The 14,189-nt window shown below is 38.3% G+C and overlaps 1 protein-coding gene across 1 annotated transcript in view; it reads left to right on the top strand.

Moving 5' to 3' along the window:
• The window catches only part of KDM5A (lysine demethylase 5A), a 97,971-nt gene that overhangs the window by 62,773 nt on the left and 21,009 nt on the right, over nt 1–14,189 (top strand). The window contains exons 20-24 of the mRNA XM_047066755.1: nt 3,751–3,889; nt 6,515–6,694; nt 7,288–7,449; nt 11,405–11,956; nt 12,769–12,912. Of these exons, the coding sequence (XP_046922711.1) occupies nt 3,751–3,889; nt 6,515–6,694; nt 7,288–7,449; nt 11,405–11,956; nt 12,769–12,912 (1,177 nt within the window). The remainder of the gene's footprint in view (nt 1–3,750; nt 3,890–6,514; nt 6,695–7,287; nt 7,450–11,404; nt 11,957–12,768; nt 12,913–14,189) is intronic.

A 14,189-nucleotide genomic window follows, 5' to 3' on the forward strand; every position in this document is an offset into this window, starting at 1 on the left:
GGTAGAGACTTGAAGCATGAGTGCGATTGAAGCGGAAGGGAGGTAGGAGAAATGTCATAAGCTAAATTGTGTTTTGGTGACAAAAGTTAAATGGGCTTCCCTGGAGTAGAGGATTTATGCAGGAAAGTAGTGGGAAAGAGAAAGAAGGGGAAGAAAACGTTAAGTTGCATTAGCATTGGCACCCCATTGGATTTGTGAGATTTCAGTAAAGCATTCATCATATTTGTGTATCAACTAATTTCATAATTATGTAAGAACTAATGTCCTTTATTAAAGTATTTCTTCAGCTAAAGTTGATACACAATTTCTCGTGTGAGGATGAGGAACCTGGGATACTTAGATCACATAGTTCTTAACACAGCTCAAATTTGAAGCCTTTTCCACTTCATTCCAAAGTCTTCATGTACTTAACTACTTTGCCAGCTACTTATTTTGAATGCAGATGATAGGAAAAGCCTTAGATGATTTAATGAATAATGACCACAGTTTTGTTTTGCCAAGAAAAGGCTGCATGTATTTTTGCTGGATATTTTGCTCTCCAGATGCCATGGAGAATACATACTAAAATGTATCCATAGCTTTTTTTCCTTTGAAACTATTCAGTGTCTTCAGATTCATGACAATTCCAGGAGCATATTAAATGGGAAAAACTAAATAACTGTGGAATGCAAAACTATAATTTGGTATACCTGATGCAACTTACCGTAGTCTACAGAATGAAAATTTGGCAGTAGTAATATGTGAAAACTTTTTCTCTCATTTTTCTACATTTAATCAGTCACCAAGTTTTAGTGAGTTTGCCTCCAAAATGTCTTTCGAATCTGTCTTCACTGTCACTGACCTAGTTACAGTACTCTTGTATTTTCCCTTAATCTTTGCAATTCAGTAAGTATTCGTGGAGTAGCTGCTACATGCCAGGCACTGTTTCTCAGTGCTATAGAGACAGTAGGGAAAAGCACACAGAGTCCCTGCTCTAAAATAGAGCCAACATTCTAGTGGGGAGAGCCAAGAGACAGGTGAATAAGTGAGTGTATGAATGGATGAGTAAATTTCAGATAATTAGTGTCATGAAGAAAATAAAATTAGAAAATAGAGGGTGATGGAGTTTGGGGATAGTGGGAAGAAGAATCTTTTGTTTTTTTACTCCTGTCAAGATTATCTTTTTGGGGTTTTGTTGTAGTTGTTTGTTTGTTTTTAAATATAATTTATTGTCAAGTTAGCTAATATACAGTGTTTGCAGTGTGCTCTTGGCTTCGGGGGTAGATTCCCTATGATTCATTGCTTAGATACGACACCCAGGGCTCATCCCAACAAGTGCCTTTCTCAATGCCCATCACCCATTTCCCTTCTCCCCCAATCTCTGCCATCAATCCTCAGTTTGTTTTCTGTATTTAAGAGTCTCTTATGGTTTGCCTCCCTCCCTCTCTGTTTGAAACTATTTTTTCCCCTCCCTTCCCCCATGGTCTTAAGTTTCCCAAGTTCCACATATGAGTGAAAACATATGAAATCTTTCTCTGAATGACTTATTTCATTTAGCATAATATCCTCCAGTTCCATCTACATTGTTGTAAATGGCATGATTTCATTCTTCCTCATTGCCAAGTAGTATTCCATTGTATATGTAAACCACATCTTCTGAATGGATAAAGTTATCTTTTTGAAACACATCTATAATATTCTTCACGTCTTAGCATTGATTGATTACTGACCATTATTTTCTCAATACCCTTCTTCGCTTTTGGCCTTTTTTCCCCTGCCTCTTAAATAAAAGCTTTCCTCAAGATTCTGGTGTAGACCACTTCTGTTTTTCACTGTGTACATCTCCCTGGAAATTTCATCTAATTTCTTGGCTCCATTTGTCCTCTTTATACTGATTAACTCCAAAATCTCATGTATAACAGATATATTTCATAGATATCATCTACTTATTAGATAATTCCATTGGATGTCCTATTGGTACCTCAGATTCCCCAAATCCAAAATTGGGTTCATTCATACATAAGCCAGTACTTTGGAAATTAACTTTAACCTTTCCTTTCCATTTCCTTACCCTCAAACTCAGTTAACTACCAAGTCATGTTGATAATATTTCCTCAATGTTTCTCACTTTCATTCTTCTTTTGGGTGCTGTCATAGCTGGCCTAAATCATAGCAACAGGTTCTGTGACCTCAGTGACCTCACTCTTCTCTAACCCATTCTCTACATTGCAACTCATATTTTCCTAAAATATAGGTATGGCTTTTTGACTGTCTTGTTTAAAGCCCTTCAGTGTTTCCCATTCTCCTTGGGATGAAATTTAGACTCCTTAACCTGATTCATAAGGCCATCTGTAATTTAGCCTCTTGCTTTAGGATCTAGCCTCATCCCTTGCCTATCTTCTTTGCATTCTGTGTTCCAAACATAGTGATCCCCACTTGCTTTCTTCAGACATGCCATGTTCTTTCTTGTCTCTGGACCTTTGCACATGCTTATTTTGTTTTCCTCTGGAACATTCTTCCCTTCTGCCCAGCCCCTGTGGTATACCCCTACCCTGCCTCTGGTCCCAGCTTTCCTGACTCACTCCTATTAAAAAAGGATAAGAAACTTTAGAGGTCACTTCTGGGAAGCCTTCCTTCACCTGCCAAGTCAGTTTAGGTCCTCCGACTATATATTCTGATAGCATCTTACAGTGCATCATAACTGTGTATTAATAATCCCCCTCCACCACAAGATTGAAAAGTTTCATGAGCATATAGTAGGATTTCTATATGATGAAACTATTCCCACCCTCAGTAGCTTCCTGTTGCTTTCATAGTGAAATTCATGGCTGTCAAGACCACTTATATCAGTTTGTATCTATCTTTCCGGTCATGTTCTCCTACTTCCTGCTCTTACTCCTATTCCTGTTTTACCTCCATCCTCATGCCAGCCCCCATCTTAAACTGGGCTACTAACTTAATTTTTTAAATATTTTATGATTATTTTTAAAATAATCTCTACCTCCAACGTGGGGCTTCAACTCATGGCCCTGAGATCAAGAGTTGCATGCTCTACTCATCGAGCCAATTAGGCTGCCCTGGACCACTAACTTATTTTTAAATGTTTCTTCCTGTGTTTGTTCATTATATTCCTGGTTTTTCTTCTTTAACATTCTACTTGATAAAATCAATTCTTTAAGTGCCCCTCAAGGCCCTTCTCAGCTCCCCTAAGCAGAATTAAACACGACATCCCATTTTGATGAGCCTATACTAATTTGTTCTTAGTCCCCAGTACAGGTTTTTTATCTTGTATTCTGATTAGTTGAGGATAAGGTCTATTTTATTCATCTTTTTTGTAACTAGGTATTCTTGAATGCAGTTGAATTAAATGTATATGGTCAATATTAATGGACTTCTAGACTATTGCTTTTTACATTGCTGTCTAATATGCATCTCTGACAATTTCAGATATTGTGGAGTACTAAAATAGATGCAATTTACTATAGTGAAAAGAGCATGGGATCTGAGACTCATTCTGAATCAGTATTTCGGCTGTGCCATTCACTGTATTAAATGACTTTGGGGGTAAATAATTGATTTTTGAGCTACGGTTTTCTTATTTGTAAATTGGAAATAAAGATAATAGCTGCTTTGCCTTCCTTATAGAATTGTGGTAAGAAGTAAGTAAAATCATGTATATGAAAGTTCTCTGCACATTCTAAAATGTGATTTAAATGTTGGTAGCAGTTTGACTTTTCCTCATGCATCTACCCTATTTTTGTATTTTTTTAGACCAAGGCACAGTGTGGCAAGTTTAGAAAGCATAGTGAATGAAGCCAAGAACATTCCAGCCTTTCTACCCAATGTGTTGTCCCTGAAAGAGGCCTTACAAAAGGCTCGAGAATGGACAGCGAAAGTAGAAGCTATTCAGGTAAGGAGCCTCTTGAGTTATCCTACCATTCGGGTAATGCTGTCTCACAGATGAATTCTTTAAGCCTATAATTTTTTAGAATAGAATAACCAGAATAAAATAATGATAGTACTTAAAATTCAATTGTTCTTCCATCTGATTCTATCATTCAAAGTAAATATTACCTATTTAAACGTTAACTTGTTTTGTTGACTCCCTGCTGTGAAAGATGACAGAATTAGCTATTTATTTAACTCTTAGCAATAGGGAGTTTATTCCCTGCTGTATTCTTTGAATCTTTGCCATGTGCACAAATTACTTTAAAATAAGAGGCAGCAAAAAGAAAATGAAATTAATATTTACTGAACCCCATAACACTCATGGTACTATTCTAGTTGTTTGGGAGCAGAAATGTGAGGGAAGGGTGTAAAGGTAGTACCCAGGCCCTCAAAATAGCATATTCTGTAATTAGAAAGAAAGACATATACATTTTAATTTAAAACAAACTATAATGAGGTGCCTCAGTGAGTTGAGCATTCGACTCTTGATTTTGGCTCAGGTCATGATCCAGTGTTGCGGGATCAAGCCCTATGTCAGGCTCCATGCTGAGCGTGAAGCCTGCTGAAGATTCTCTCTTTCCCTCTGCCTCCTTCACCCTACTTACACACTCTCTCTCTCTAAAAGAAAAAAGAAAATTAAAACAATGAAATAAGGGCTAGAGATGAAACTGTATTTGAATATATAAAATTCCTCCTGAATTATAAAAACCTGGCAGCATTTTTAGTATTGAGAGTATACCTACTCTTTATTGTAGAACTATATCCAAATAAAAGGAAACCAACTCTACTAAACTTAGGAGAGAACATACTGTAGTTGTCAAGTTCTAATGACTTCTGTTTTACTTTGTTTTAAGTTGATTTTTTCTGGGAGCTGGTTAGCCGCACTTTTTCTATGCTATTTTAAAAATTACCTGTGTTTTCATTAGGGCAGCTCCTCTGTTTCATCTTTAACCTATTTCAGGAAGTTGGTTGTCCTCGAATGTCTGATAACCCTTAGTTGGCTGTTTATTCATGACTGCTGGACCAAGTCTCCAAGTGTAGGTGGCTGCCATGTGTTTCCTCTGTCATTTAGAGGACTTTTCCTCCACTAAGCCCTCCCTTCAGTGGGGAGATGGACTTGTAGATTCTAAGTAAGTGGACAACTTCTGTTGACAGGCAGACTCTTCTTTAAGATACATAGTTTGGGAGCAGGCTCTGTCAAGCCTTAGCCAGGAGATATTCTATAGTCAAACAGCTATAGCTGGGCACAAGGAGTACTAGTAAACATGGTATTTGTCAACCATATCTGTATTTGAGCTTTCTTTTCTTTTCCAGTTTGCTATTCTTTAATCCTAGTCCACAGTGATTTTAATTATACCATTTTAATATCTCTTAGGGCTAGAACCTTCCCATATTCTTTGTAAAAATTGTCTTAAGTTGATGCACCTGGTTGGCTCAGTTGGTGGAGCATGGGACTTTTGATCTTGGGGTTTGTGAGTTCAAGACCCCTGTTGGGAGCTGGAGCCTACTTTAAAGAAAAAAAAATTCACTGAAGTTTCTTGCTTATTTATTTTTCCACATGTTTCAGTGTAACTTTCCAAATGAATTTTTAGGCAAATGAGTCATTTAATAGATAGGAACTAACTTTTTATTAGAATGTCTGTTTAGCACGTAACTATGCCTTTCCTTCATTCAGAGCCTCTGAATAACAATAAATGTTAAGGGTATATATACAGGTTCTTGTAGGAATGGTTACGTGTCCTGTCTGCTTGGAGATTCATCCAATCTTATCACTCAGAATTACTGTAATGGATTACTTGTTAACCCTCTCCCCTCTTGTAATGATTCATTTAGTTAGTAAATGTAAAGCAGTAATAGTTCTAAAAACAATAATGACTTCATTACACATAAATACTGAACCATGTGACTTAGGCAAATATCCATTCTCATCTGTATTTATAGAACATAAAATGGAGGTGGTTATCAGAACTAAAATACTGCTTTGTAGTATTTGGAAAAGTTGAAAGACTGAAATAGGCAAAAGAGATTACTGATGTCCTTTCAGTGGAATACTGGATATTGTCTGGTGAACCCTCCAAGATTATCTCATTGAAGGAGTGTGCGCCTTAGATTTTGTTTGACCAGGCTATCTTACAACTCTGTCGATTACTAAAAACGATAGTAATACAAATGAATTATGTCCATAGAAAAGCAATTAAGCTTATCTGTAATGGAACAATTGATTTCCACATGGTAGAAAAGATGATTGCATTGTCTGGTATGATATTAAACATCTGTTTCCATCTATTAGCAAATTCCTTGCCTCATTCCTGATCGTATTTATATACATGTTCTTTAGATTATCTGTTGAACTGGTTTTTACATTTTAACTTGTTCTCAATTAATAAAATAAAAAAACTTTGACAACATGAATTTACAGACTTTTTAAAAACGACATTGGCTCTGTTAGTTCAAGAGATACGATTAGGTTTAAAGAATAATATTTAATAAAAAGCTTAACACTAAACTCTTTGTAAGATCTTCCAACCAGTATTGCTAGACTCCATAAGAAAGTGCAGCTGTGTGAGAGTGTACTTTTGTTTTTCAGAGTGGCAGCAACTATGCTTACTTGGAGCAGTTGGAGAGCTTGTCTGCTAAAGGGCGCCCTATCCCTGTGCGTCTGGACGCACTGCCCCAAGTAGAGTCACAAGTAGCAGCTGCACGGGCATGGAGAGAACGGACGGGGCGGACCTTTCTTAAGAAGAATTCTAGCCATACGTTGTTGCAGGTAAAGAATAGTTGGTAATTTAACACCCGTAGGTAGGAGTTTCATTGGTGAGGGTTGTTTTCAGTTTATCTGGTCATGGTTATATAAGTGATTCCTATTAAGTGATATCAAATGTTGACTAGAAATGTGGAGCTTTAGGCAGACTTATTTCCAGTTCATCTTCTGCTGCGTCCAGAATACAGTATCAGCCTGGATCTTATCTCTGTTACTAATAGATTCTGTCATTGAAAGATTTATTTCTCAGAAGTACAAATTTAAATAGTCGTTATCTTTTTTATCTTGAGCATTTGAACATCGTAAAGAGCATAGTTGGAGTAAGATAGTTTCACGTTTGAGGACTGCTCCCTAATTGCTAACCCTGTGTCCTTGGGCAAGTTGTTTCCTTTCTTAGCCTCAGTTTCCCTGGTTTGTAAAATACAGATAATACTACCTACTACGGAGGGTTGTTGTGAGGACTGAATTAGGTAATGTGTATAAAGTATGTAAAAAAGTGCGTAGGACATGATGAATGGTCAGTAAATGATTCCTTTTATTATTTTCAGTTTTAAGATTTTTTAAAAACTGGAGCTCAGTGTTTGGTTTTATGTTTGTAGGTGCTGAGTCCCCGGACTGACATTGGTATATATGGGAGTGGTAAAAACAGAAGGAAAAAAGTAAAAGAACTGATAGAAAAAGAAAAAGAAAAGGATCTGGACCTTGAGCCTCTGAGTGATCTTGAGGAAGGATTGGAGGAAACCAGAGATACAGCCATGGTGGTAAGAAATTATGTAATGCATCTTGAATCTGCTTGTGAATACAAAATTCTGTGAAGATATTAGCAGATTCACTGGTTTTATGTTCTTAACTATTTTTGTTTTGTAAACATTATGTTTGGCTTTATATATATATATGTATTTCATTTTTTATATTTGTTTATTTTTTATTTTTTAAGTTTTTATTTATTTTTTTAATTTACTTTCAAATTAGTAGTTAGCATATAGTGCAACAGTGATTCCAAGAGTAGATTCCTTAATTCCCCTTACCCATTTAGCCCATCTCCCCTCCCACCATTCCTCCAGTAACCCTCTGTTTGTTCTCCATATTTAAGAGTCTCTTGCGTTTTGTGCCCCCCACCCCCCGTTTTTATATTATTTTTGCTTCCCTTCCCTTACGTTCATCTGTTTTATATCTTAAAGTCCTCATAATGAGTGAAGTCCTATGATATTTGTCTTTCTCTGACTAATTTCACTTAGCGTGATACCCTCTAGTTCTATCCATGAAGTTGCAAATGGCAAGATTTCATTCTTTTTGATTGCCGAGTAATATTACATTACATACATATATACCACATCTTCTTTATCCATTCATCCATCGATGGACATTTAGGCTCTTTCCATACTTTGGCTATTGTTGATAGTGCTGCTATAAACATTGGGGTGCATGTTCCCCTTTGAAACAGCACACCTGTGTCCCTTGGATAAATACCTAGTAGTGCAATTGCTGGGTCGTAGGGTAGTTCTATTTTTAATTTTTGAGGAACCTCCATACTGTTTCCCAGAGTGGCTGCACAGTTTGCCTTCCCACCAGCAGCACAAAAGAGAGCCTCTCTCTGCATCCTCACCAACATGTTGCCTGAGTTGTTAATTTTAGCCATTCTGACAGGTGTGAGGTGGTATCTCATTGTGGTTTTGATTTGTATTTCCCTGATGATGAGTGATGTTGAGCATTTTTTCATGTGTCGGATGGCCATTTGTATGTCTTTGGAGAAGTGGAGAAGTGTCTATTCATGTCTTTTGCCCATTTCTTCATTGGACTATTTGCTTTTTGGGTGTTGAGTTTGATAAGTTCTTCATAGATTTTGGCTACTAACCCTTTATCTGATGTGTCATTTGCAAATATCTTCTATTCCCTTGGTTGCCTTTTAGTTTTGCTGATTGTTTCCTTCGCTGTGCAGAAGCTCTTTATTTTTTATTTTTATTTTTTTATTAAAAAAATTTTTTTAATGTTTATTTATTTTTGAGAGAGAGAGATACATACAGAGCATGAGCAGGGGACGGGTCAGAGACAGAGAGAGACACAGAATCTGAAGCAGGCTCCAGGCTCCAAGCCATCATCATAGAGCCCGACACGGGGCTCGAACCCACAAACTGCAAGATCATGACCTGAGCCGAAGTCAGACGCTTAACCAACTGAGCCACCCAGGCACCCCAGAAGCTTTTTATTTTGATGAGGTCCCAATAGTTCATTTTTACTTTTTTTCCCCTTGTCTCCAGAGACGTATTGAGTAAGAAGTTGCTTTGGCCAAGGTCAAAGAGGTTTTCGTCTGCTTTCTCCTCTAGGATTTTGATGGCTTTCTGTCTTGCATTTAGGTCTTTCATCCATTTTGAGTTTATTTTTGTGTATGGTATAAGAAAGTGGTCCAGGTTCGTTTTTCTGCATGTCGCTGTCCAGTTTTCCCAGTACCACTTGCTGAAGAGACTGTCTTTACTCCATTGAATATTCTTTCCTGCTTTGTCAAAGATTAGTTGGCCATACGTTTGTAGGTCCATTTGTGGGTTCTCTGTTCTGTTCCGTTGATCTGAGTGTCTGTTCTTGTGCCAGTACCATACTGTCTTGATGATTACAGCTTTGTAATATAGCTTGCATTCTGGGATCATTTTTTGTATTTGTAATCAAAGTTTATCATTTTGCTCCCTCCCTAAAATTGTCTTTTCCATATCTCTGTTCGTTATTATTGTTTTAATAGTTGTCTAATATTCCTTCAAATTGTCCATGATTTGCTGAACAGTTCTCTGATACATCAAATATTTTGATTGTTCTAAGTATTTACTATTATGGATAATATAAAGTGAACTTCTTTGTAAAGCCTTTTCCTTTTTTCAGATTATTTTCCTATACTTGACTCTTAGGAATAGGATTACTGGGTTAGAGTTTAATAGCATTTAGTACTGTGCTTTTAAAAGGAATTGTATCTATTTAATTTTTTTAAGTTCATTTATTTTGAGAGAGAGAGAGAGAGCACATGCACAAACAGGAGAGGGTCAGAGAGAAGGAGAGACAGAATCCCAAGCAGGCTCTGCAACATCAGTGCAGGGCCCGATGTGGGGCTTGAACCCACAAACAGTGAGATCATGACTTGAGCGGAGATTAAGCATCAGACGCTTAACAGACTGTGCCACCCAGGTGTCCCTTTATCCATTTAATGATTCCAGCTACTATTTAAAATATCTCCCTTCTCTTTGTAGCATTCATAGTATAGTGAGTGCTGAAAATATTTGTAGCTAATTAGAATGATGGGTGTTTTTGTTTTTGTTTTTTGAGAGGGGGGTACAAGTGAGGGAAGAGCAGAGAGAGAAGGAGAGAGAGAGAATCCCACAAGGGGTCGAAAGAAAGAGAGAGGGAGAGGGAGAGAGAAGTGGGGCTCACTCAAAGTGGGGCTTGTGCTCACCCGAAGTAGGGCTCGAGCTTACCTGAAGCAGGGCTCAAACTCAAGAACTGTGAGATCATGACCTGCTCCGAAGTCAGATGCTTAACCTACTGAGCCACCCAGACACCCCAAGAATGATAGATATTTTTGGAGAGGAGGAGGAAAGTGTGAAGATGACTAGGAGCCTGAGGTTGTAAAGAGAAATAAAAAATGAGTTTGGGCAATATGTAACAGCAGGGAATTACATACATTAAGTCACTTGATATGGCTGTTTCTGCCTACAAATGATCTTGGTTTGAGGCCAGTGGAAATGATTTATTAGCAAATCTGCCTAACAAGTCCGTCCTGCCAGATTGATAGGACTGGAAATTATTTCAGAATTGTTTCGGGGCGCCTGGGTGGCTCAGTCGGTTAAGCGTCCGACTTCAGCTCAGGTCACGATCTTGCGGTCCGCGAGTTCGAGCCCCGCGTCAGGCTCTGGGCTGATGGCTCAGAGCCTGGAGCCTGTTTCCGATTCTGTGTCTCCCTCTCTCTCTGCCCCTCCCCCGTTCATGCTGTGTCTCTCTCTGTCTCAAAAATAAATAAACGTTAAAAAAAAAAAATTAAAAAAAAAAGAATTGTTTCAAAACTACCATAGTTTAAAAAAGAAAATGTACTGACAGTGTTCATGATAATTAAATTTTGTTTGCTTTTACTTACTTTTTAAAAGTGAGTTACATAAAATCTTGTTATAATTGGTCATCACGCTTTGTTATTCTACTTCTACATTAGTTGGAGAAGCTGTTTAGAAAGAAAGAAAAGTTGATTTGTATAGAAATCCCCCAGGGAAGGAATATTTATTGACTGCTTACCTTGTGCAAGATACCAAATTAGGCACTTTCATGTATTATCTTACTTAATCCTCAAAACAACAAAACAAGATTGGTTGGTATTCTCATTTTTCAGAAAACTGAGATTCATAAAAGTTGTGCCCAGATCATTAGTCTAGATGTCCAAGAGCCAGGCTTCATGCCCACGTTGCCTGACTCCAGGGCATATTATCTTTCCTATTGCACCCTATAGAAAAATTCAAAGTACTCTACTGATATACACTGTCAAATATGGTAGCACTCTGCTCGTTTCACAAATGAAGAATGTACCCAAATTATGGGAAATGATTGACAACTGATTTTTTTTTTTTTTTAAAGGACAGTGGTTTGTTACAATGAGGGCACAATGTGGAGATGATCCCTCAGCTTTGAGGATTTGTCATTTTTGGAGTATTTTGCCATGACTCCTTTTAATTAAATGTTCGTTGTATACAGGTGGCGGTTTTCAAAGAACGGGAGCAAAAAGAGATCGAAGCCATGCATTCCCTCAGAGCAGCCAACCTAGCCAAGATGACAATGGTGGACCGCATAGAAGAAGTAAAATTTTGTATTTGTCGCAAGACAGCCAGTGGGTTTATGCTACAGTGTGAGCTCTGCAAAGACTGGTTCCATAACAGCTGTGTTCCCCTTCCTAAATCAGGTTCCCAAAAAAAAGGATCTAGCTGGCAGGCTAAAGAAGTAAAATTCCTTTGCCCTCTTTGTATGCGGTCTCGAAGGCCAAGGCTAGAGACTATTCTGTCACTCCTGGTATCCCTTCAGAAGTTACCTGTACGTTTGCCAGAAGGAGAGGCCCTGCAGTGTTTGACAGAACGTGCTATGAGTTGGCAAGATAGAGCACGGCAGGCTCTAGCCACAGATGAACTGTCCTCTGCCCTAGCCAAACTGTCCGTGTTGAGCCAGCGTATGGTGGAACAGGCAGCTCGAGAAAAAACCGAAAAGATCATCAGTGCAGAACTCCAGAAAGCAGCTGCCAATCCAGACTTACAGGCAAGTTTAGGATTTACTTTCTTTTTTTATTTCATGGGATTATATTTGTCACTGTATAAATAGTAAATCAAATATATGTTACTGGCTGATGAGGAAAATAACAGTAAGTTGCCAGTAGCCATGTTATCAATAACACCTTTCTATATATAACTGTAGAATTTTCTTCAGATATATATCTAGGTAATTTTAGTGAACTAGTACCTGGAAATATCATTGAGATGGACCTTGGCATCATAACCAAATAATTTAATCTGTACTAACTGTTGAACTTTATTGACCACTTAGCAAGTTCATTACATTTTGTTGATATTTTTTAATTTTTTATTTTATTTTTAATTTATTATTTTTTAGATGTTTATTTTTGAGAGAGAGAGAGAGAGAGGTGAGCCAGGGGAGGGGCAGGGAGAGAGACACAGAATCTGAAGCAGGTTCTAGGCTCTGAGCTGTCACTATGGAACCTGGTGCAGGGCTTCAATTCAGAAATCATGAGATCATGATCTGAGCTGAAGTCGGATTCTTAACCAACTGGCCTACCCAGGCGCCCCATTAACGTTTATTTATTTTGAGAGAGAGAGTGAGCAAGCAGGGGATGGGTAGAGAGGAGATAGAGAATCCTAAGCAGATTTTGCCCTGTCAGCCCGGAGCCTGATGCAGGGCTCAGTCCCACAAACTGTGAGATCATGACCTGAGGCTGGAACTAAGAGACACTTAACCAACTAAACCACCCAGGAGCCCTACATTTTGGTGCATATTAATTACCAATGTTTATTTAGTATGTTGCTCTGTTCATCTTGGAATTTTTTGTTGTTTAGGGACACCTACCTAGTTTCCAGCAGTCTGCTTTTAACCGGGTGGTGAGCAGTGTATCTTCTTCTCCTCGACAAACAATGGACTATGATGATGAAGAAACAGATTCTGATGAAGACATTCGGGAGACCTATGGCTATGACATGAAGGTAACTAATGGACAGGCTCTCTGAGTGCATACCCGATCACTGGGCTTATTAAAAAAAGTTGTTGAACACTGATGTTTCCACTGAAAGTGGAAGAGAAAGTAGTCATCTATTTATACTGGATTTATAGTGTTACCATTTTTTCAAAGCCCTCAAAAATATAGGTTGATGAAATAATTTTCTTTCTCTTTTCTCTTTTCTTTTTCTTTCTTTCCCTTTCTCTTTCTTCTTTCTATTTTTGGAAACAGTTTTTTTTTTTTTTAAGGATGGAATTTTTGAAAGATCTGTATTTTCCTCACCTTATAACTCCTTATGGCTTAGAAGGACTAGAAACATTATACATATAGATTACTAAAAGCTTTTATGGTTTATTTCAGTATTTCGTTCCCTTTGGGTTGTTAAAGTCTGTGTAGGTATGTTTTAAGAATCCCATTCTAACTGTGCTTTGAGTCTTTTTGCTCTGATCTCTCATCTGGTGATGCTAGATAAAATGTCCTATTTTTTTTTTAATTTTTTTTTAACGTTTATTTATTTTTGAGACAGAGAGACAGAGCATGAACGGGGGAGGGTCAGAGAGAGAGGGAGACACAGAATCTGGAACAGGCTCCAGGCTCTGAGGCATCAGCACAGAGCCTGACGCGGGGCTTGAATTCAGGAACCGTGAGATCATGACCTGAGCCGAAGTCGGACGCTTAACCAACTGAGCCACCCAGGCGCCCCTGATGTTTATTTATTTTTGAGACAGAGACAGAGCATGAACAGGGGAGGAGCAGAGAGAGAGGGAGACACAGAATCTGAAACAGGCTCCAGGCTCTGAGCTGTCAGGACAGAGCCTGACACGGGGCTCGAACTCACAGACTGTGAGATCATGACCTGAGCCGAAGTCAGACGCTTAACCGACCAAGCCACCCAGGCGCCCCAAAATGTCCTATTTAAAGATGAGTTATACTTGGGCCCATGGTTCAGATTTGCAGAGTCACAGCTGCAGCTAGAATAAATTATTTGCCCTCAGTGTGATTATTTTGATAATGACACCACACTGGTTTTGGCAAGTTTGTTTTGTGTTGGATTTTTACTATTTTGTGTCAGGCCCAAGTCCTTTGTCTTTTACCAAGTAATAACATCATGATCTAGGCAGAAACTCTGCCAGGTTACAGTTAACCCATTGATCTGTTTTGTATTAGCCTTGTTGAACTGTTTAGAATTTATGTCTGTAACCAGGGAGTTCATACTCTGATGTGTGAAAAGGTGAGGGTGCCTTTTTTCCCCCTACGCCATAG

This window comes from Lynx rufus, unplaced genomic scaffold (genome assembly GCF_022079265.1).
Source record: "Lynx rufus isolate CCGP_SWC_20201006 ecotype Redwood Valley unplaced genomic scaffold, mLynRuf1.p SCAF_7, whole genome shotgun sequence".
In the NCBI taxonomy this organism is placed as follows: Eukaryota; Metazoa; Chordata; class Mammalia; order Carnivora; family Felidae; genus Lynx; species Lynx rufus.